Raw genomic sequence first — 7186 nt, forward strand, 5'->3', positions numbered from 1 at the left:
GCCGGAGCTGCAGCCACTGACGTGCCAGCCACACATTCCCCCCACTTGGGTTCTGCTCGAAACTTCCCCACACAAGGGGGAAGCCGTCCGGCAGGGACGCGATGCACGCAACTTGCCTTTGAGAAAGCAAACCCGAACAACACAAACCGCACGGTTCTCTCACGTGACATGGCAACAGACCGGAAACAACTTCGGACCCGCGGACACTGAGCCCATCCGCTTGAAGGAGACGGGCGCTCCTGCACCTCAGAGAGTAACGCTAAACCGGGGCTCTTCACAAACCACTCCGGACGTTCTCCCCCCATTCTGTGGCATCCGGCGGCACTCCCCGACACGCACGGAGGAAAAGACCCGGGAGGAGAAAAGGCCCGCCCTTGCCCATGCTCGCCATCAATGATCTCCAGAATTCCCACACAGACACTGCTCACTTCTAGTCTCTCGCGCTCCTAAAACAAAGGTACAATTTTTAAAAGATCAAGCTCTAAAAAGGAAGCCAGACCCCAGTCCTCCCAGACACCATCGCCTGCCCGGGCCCCGACGGCCTCTGCACCCTGCACACCTGCAACCCCACCTCTGGGTCCCCCTCCCCGGGCAGCGCGGGGCCCGGACGCTGCCGGGCAGCCACACTGGGCCCGCTCCTGCCCGCCACGCTGGACAATGCTGGGCCCGGGGCCGGGAGGGCGGTGCCCATCAGCGCCAGCAGGGTCCTGGCCAGCCCCTGCCTGCTGCCGACCTTCGCCTCACAGTCTTTCTTCACCCCTGGCGCACCGACACAGCGAAGCAAGTGTGACCGAGGGGCGGCTGTCCTCACTGACAGGGGAGACTCATCTCCTCCTTCCCAGCAAGGGGCCAGGCTCCCACAGCTGACGGGGGAAGCCCAGCAGGAGGCACGTCCACCTGGCCGCAGCTCTCTGGCCACCGGCTGCCCGTGCGCTGCAGGTGCTCCGGCCCTTGGTGACCTGAGCTGTCAGTCCGGGGCCACACAGCTCCTGAGGGCCAGGCAGGGTCCACTCTGTCCCCTGGAGCCAGAGTGGAGGCCATGGCCCTGCACAGCACACGCAGCACCTCCTTACCCGCCAGAGGCAGTGCAGGAGACTCTGGCACTTTACAGAGTGGGAGAGCCCTCACGTTTGCTTCACGACCCCTGCCCAACACATTCCACAGGCAGCAGAGCAGGGAGCGCCCAGGAGCGCAGCCCTGGAGGGCTGCGTGCTCCTCGTCTTTGGACGCCCACACCTACCTCTCCCCACGGCCAGACCTCGTGGGCAGGGCCACCTCAGCGCCTCCAGGACCCTCCAGACCCCACCTTCAGGCCCAAGTCTGGCCCCCGCATGCCCACGGCGGGCGGCCGCACAAACGGGTCCCCCAGAGCCCTCTAGCCCCAAGGATGCCACTCCATCCTCCAGGAGAATCCCCACAGGCCTTAGCCAAGTCAGGGCTCTTCCTGCCCCAAGCAAACACCTGAGGAGGCCTCCGATTGCCCTTCCCTCCTCCTCGAGAACCTGCCCTCTCAGGGACAGGCCACCCAGGCTCACAGCCTTGAGCAAAACTCAGCCTCCCTGTGCCTCGGTTCTCCCAGCTGTATAGTGGACACAACAAGGGGGCGACCCCAAGGCTGGTGTGGGGTCTGCAGCAGTCAGTGGGGCATAGGAGGCTCTCACAGCACCTCCTTCATGGCTAAACTGACTCACAGCTGTACCTTCTGTGCAAAGACCTTCATGGGACCTAGTGCCTGAGAACCCCATCCTGAGCATCCTCAGTTTCCCCGATCACTGGGAGGGGAGATTATGAGAGGGAAGGAGGAAGGGAAGGAGGGAGTCAGTCTAGAACACAGAGCAGATGCTGCCACTCAGCTCAGCCGCTGAGTCTGCAGGACGGGAGGGACTCAGGTGCTGGAAGCTGGTTTTGGGAGCCGGGCTGGGGCAAGTCCAGAGGTGAGGTGGAGGCGGCTCCAAGAAGCGCCCAGGCCTCGAAGGGCAGGCGGGCCGGCCTTCCAGGAGCTGGGAGAGGCAGGGGTGGTGAGAGCAGTGAAGGCAGCCAGGACAAAGGAGGGAAGCAGCATGTGCTGGGTAAGCTGGGGCCATGGCCCCAGGCAGCAGGCTCTGATGCCCAGGACCAAGGGATGGCAGGGAGGGAGCCAGGCCTGAGTGAGGCAGACGGAAGGAGCTGACAACATGAACTGGCAAACACTAAGTAAACACCTACTGTGTGCCGGGCACCGTGCCCATCCGCTGACACCCTACAACTCACCAAATTCCACCTGCTGCTTCCTGGGACCTAAGCACACTGACTGCACGTACTAGATCCTGACATGGCACACACAGCAGAGAGGGGACCCAGACCCACCTTCCTGCTACACCTTCCTTCCTGAGACTACACAGGGACCCCTGCCCCCCAGCCCTCACATCCCTGAGCCCCACAGGCAGGAGCTGCTGCCCTAGCACACCTGCTCCCCTGAAACTGCAGCAGGGGACACGAAGTGAGGTGAGGCCATGGCCATCCGAGTGTCTGCCCCACCAGAGTGGGGAGGGGATACAGTGGGTCTTGGGATGGAGTGGGACCTTGTGAAGCCAGGTTCAATGACTACCAAATGCCTAGTCAAAAAGGGCCAGCAAGTACCCCCCACACACATGCACACTCACCACGGTGAGATACACACTCACACTAACCAGTGACTGGCTTCAGGACACTCACCTGTGACCAGCCAGCCAGATTCCCTTCCTCAAAGACAGGACCACCTACAAAGGCTGGGCAGGAGTGCAAACGCCTCTGCTTGAAATAGAATCTGTCAGTAACTGAAACAACTTTAGCTCAAGAAATTTTAAATTTTTTTTTTTTTTTTAACATTTATTCACTTTTGAGAGCCTGAGCAGGGGAGGAGTAGAGAGAGAGGGAGAGACAGAATCCGAAGCAGGCTCCAGGTTCTAGCAGCACAGAGCCCGATGCGGGGCTCGAACTCACAAACCGTGAGGTTATGACCTGAGCTGAAGTCTGAGGCTCAACCGACTGAGCCACCCAGGCGCCCCTAGAAATTAAGTTTCAAAAGAACAAAAATGGGGGGCGCCTGGGTGGCTCAGTCAGTTGAGCATCAGACTTCGGCTCAGGTCATAACCTCACGATTCGTGAGTTCGAGCCCCGCATCGGGCTCTGTGCTGCCAGCTCAGGGCCTGGAGCCTGCTTCGGATTCTGTGTCTCCCTCTCTCTCTGCTCCTCCCCTGCTCATGCTCTCTCTCTCAAAAAGTGAATAAAGATTAAAAAAAAAAAAAAAAAAAGAAAGAAAATGTTCACTTCCCTACAGGACAAAAAAAAGGCCCAACAAATATTGTCTTCTCAAATCTTGATTTTTTTTTTAAATAAGAGTTAACGTATCCAAATAAGACCCTGGCTAAAATTAAGCTGATGAGAGTGTGGGCTGGCATGGGTGTGAGTGCCTGGTGCAAGCTTCCTGGCAGCACCCCTGACACTCTGACGCTCCTTTTTCTGGCCTCTGCCAGGACTTCCAGCTGAACTGTTCTTCCCTCACCTACAATGGGGGAAACTCAAGTTCAGGACAGTGAAGCCATGTGTCCAAGGCCAAGGGGCCAGTCCGTGCAGGAGCTGGGGGGTGACATCAAACTAAGCAAGCAAGCACTTGAAGAACACGTGTGGAGACGGGCACACCACCCTCCTGATTCCCCCGGGATCCACCCTCCGGACACACCCCACAAAACACAGCCAAAATTCCTGTGCTGATCAAAACATTTGTGCCTGTGACAGTAAGGAGCTGACAACTGAAAGGCCCCTAAGTGGGGACTAGTTCTTTCTGCTACAGTCTGTTCTGGTCTGTTCTTAAAGTGGGCATGACTGTGAGCTCCTGAACACAGAAAGGGACTGCACTTGCTGCGAGGGGGGGAGGTGCTCACCAAGCTGGGGGAGGGGAGGGCCCAGAGACCACAATGGGGCCAATGGTGCTCCTGCCCCATACTCTCTCAGCCCCTCCACCCGCCTCCCTCCATCAATGCAGGTGCACCCCCTCGCCCCACACACCAAGAAGGGGTCCTTGCAGCAGGGGCCAGGGGCCACCCCTCCTGCAGATGCAGTGCAGCCCAACCTGGCTGGGAGAAGGCACCAGTACCTGCTAACAGATGACAGGGCCACAGGTCCCATGTGCTGCCCCCTGCCCCCCCCCCGCCCCCCGCATCAGTCAGTTTACTAACCAAACACCTGCTCTGCCTAGCACGGATCTAAGTACATGTGTGAACTAATTCATTCCCTCCTCCTCACCATCAGAAGGGGACCCTACTGTTCTCGCCAGCCAGGCAGGGAGGCTCTGAACCATACAGGCACCCATCCACGGCCACAGGAGGCAGAGATGCCAGGAGGTGGGCAGTCAGGAAGGCAACCAGCATGGTGGATCCCAAGACCAAGGGCCAAGGGGAAGAGTCAGGTGGGGAAGGAACACGCTGTGGGAGAAACCAACAGACCACACACCTGACCATGCCTGGCCTTTGCGAACATACAATTCACAACCAGTCTTTTCTGGGTGAGCAAGGCTGCAGAAAAAGGAGCTAAGGCTCCTGCCCGCAATCACAACACCAGCAACGAGCAGGGCCTGGATCCAAACCCGGCTGTTCCACTCAGAAAGCAACTTCTCCCTGCCTCCCCCCCCCTCCTCCCCCCCCGCCCAACAGGGCTGAGAAGTCAGGGAGAAGTGGGAGAGAAGCTGGTTTAAGTCACCCAGAACTACTTCACCCAAGGCCTGCCCAACTCTCCCGTGAAGCTCGCAGGTAGCCTGGCGGGGGTGGGGGTGCGGGTCCCATCTCATCCCAGAGCGAAAATCAGAGGAGACACACGGCTCCTTCGGTGACAGACACCCATAGACCTGTCACCCGACTCTGGGACGGTAGCCAAGGCAGCCAAGACAGGAAGTAGGCGGGAAATGCACTGCATCCCAGAGAACTAATGGGGCGGGGGGACGTCACGGAGCTGAGTCTAGGAGGGACAAGGAGGACTCCAGTTATCGCAGATAACCACATTCAAGGGGAGTCCCGGTCAGGGCCCCTTCCCGGCCTCAGGGCGCTCACCCAAGACGCGGAAACACCCAGAGACCCGCGCTCTGCCTGGAGATGATGGAGGCCCAGGCCCGGCCTTTCCCAGCCGGGTTACCTGCATCCATCCCACGCCCCCATCCCCCCACCCGGAAAACCAAACAGCGCAGAGGACACCACCCCACCGTGCCCGAGGCCCGCAATCAGAAGCAAACAGGCTGGCGACACGGCCCGACCCGCAGCCCCTGCCCGCGGAGGCCAGGACCCCCGCACGCGCACGGTCCACCACTCCAGGGGTCTCCGCAGCCCCTCCTGGCGGGCCGCGCACGACGACCCTGGGCGCCCGGGTACCTGCCGGGGCCCTGCCCTTCCCGGGGTCTGGACTCTGCTGGGGGGCCGGCCCGGCGGGGGTCAGAGATCCGTTCGGAGGAAGGGGGTCCAGCCGGCCTGACTGGGGGGGGGGGGTCGGGGTGGCCGCCCTCTCTCCTCACCTCCTTGAGCTGCTCCATCTCGCCGCGGATGGCCTCGTAATCCACCTCGAGCTCCTCGAACTGCAGCTTGAGCTGGTGCTTCTCCTCCAGCACCGCCAGCCCGTACTCGGCCGCCTGGATCTTCTCGCGCGTGGTCTCGGCCAGCTCGTGCGACAGCCGCTTCACCTCAGCGCGCAGCCACTCGGGCTGCGCCTCCATCACCAGCCGCGCGTACTCCTCCTCCTCCGACGGCGCCGACATGGTGGCCCGCGGCCGGCTCACGCTGCTCCCAGCGAGGGTCAGGCCGGGCTCCTGTCCGCCGCTGCCGTCGCTGCCGCCGCCCAGCCCGACGGCGCCCGGCCCGCCGCCGCGCAGCCGCAGTGCGCCCCTCGCCGCGCGGGGCACTGTGGGGGCCGTAGTCCCGCCCGCGCCCACTACAAGGCCCCTCGTGCCCCGCGTTGACGGGCTGGAGCGTGATTGGCTTGCGGCCTGCGCTGGACCGGGCTCCTTCCAGCGCCGCTGCCTCCGTCTCCAACTCCCCGGGTATTGTTGGGGGAGGGGGCCGTCGTCTCGCCCCCGCGCCCACTACAAGACCCGTCGTGCCCCGCACCGCCACACCGCCGTGATTGGCCCTGGCCTAGCTCGTCAGGCCTCCCAGCGCCGTCACTTCCGCCGCGGCCGCCAGGGGTATTGTGGGAGTTGTAGTTCCGCCCTCGTCCGCGCCCGAGCCGGTGCACGGCGCCGCTGTCCCGCCTACTTGCCGGTGGAGATTGGCTCCCCGCCCTCGGTGGTAGGGAGATATTGAATGTCTTCCCACGTTTATGCCCTCTTTCATTTCTTTCAGCAGTGCTTCCTAATTTTCAGCCTACAAACCTTTGCCTCCTTGGTTTAGTCTCTAAGTACTATTTTCTGATGTTGTAAATGGCATCGTTTTGTTAATTTCTTTATCTGCTTGTTCATCGTTACTGTATAGAAATGCATCTGAGGGGCGCCTGGGTGGCGCAGTCGGTTAAGCGTCCGACTTCAGCCAGGTCACGATCTCGCGGTCCGTGAGTTCGAGCCCCGCGTCAGGCTCTGGGCTGATGGCTCGGAGCCTGGAGCCTGTTTCTGATTCTGTGTCTCCCTCTCTCTCTGACCCTCCCCCGTTCATGCTCTGTCTCTCTCTGTCCCAAAAATAAAATAAAAAAAAAAATAAAAAAAAAAAAAAGAAATGCATCTGAGTTTTGGTGTGTTGATTTGGTATCCTATCCTGAATTTATTAGGTCAAATAGTTTCTTTAGGTGTTGGTGTGGAACCTAGGGTTTTCTCCATAGAAGATCATGTCATCTGTGGACAAAGACAATTTTACTTTTTCCTGTCCAATTTAGATGCCTTTTATTTCTTTTTCTTGTCTAATTGTTATGGCTGGGACTCCCAGTACTGTATTGAATACAAGTGCAGACAGCAGGCATCTTTGTCTTCTTCCTGACCCTAGGAAGAAAGCTTTCAGTCTTTCACTGTTAAGTATGATGTTCATGTGGGTTTTTCATATATGGCTTTTAACATACTGAGCTAGCTCCCTTCTATTCCTTGTCTGTTGAGTGTTTTTATCATAAAAGGGTGTCAGACTTTGTCACACGGTTTTCTGCATCAATTGAGATGATCATATGGGTTTTTTTCCCTTCATTCTGTTAATGTGTTTTGCACTGG

General features: G+C 59.3%; 1 protein-coding gene across 2 annotated transcripts in view; it reads right to left on the bottom strand.

Moving 5' to 3' along the window:
- Positions 1-5936, bottom strand: part of BICD2 (BICD cargo adaptor 2) — a 48379-nt gene extending 42443 nt beyond the window's left edge. Inside the window, exon 1 of one of the 2 annotated variants that reach the window (XM_049635221.1) lies at positions 5519-5936. In XM_049635221.1, the coding sequence (XP_049491178.1) occupies positions 5519-5758 (240 nt within the window). In that variant the 5' untranslated portion in view covers positions 5759-5936. The remainder of the gene's footprint in view (positions 1-5518) is intronic. The other variant, XM_049635289.1, reaches the window with a different exon arrangement.
- Positions 5937-7186: the final 1250 nt, after the last annotated feature.

This window comes from Panthera uncia, chromosome D4 (genome assembly GCF_023721935.1).
Source record: "Panthera uncia isolate 11264 chromosome D4, Puncia_PCG_1.0, whole genome shotgun sequence".
Lineage (NCBI taxonomy): Eukaryota > Metazoa > Chordata > Mammalia > Carnivora > Felidae > Panthera > Panthera uncia.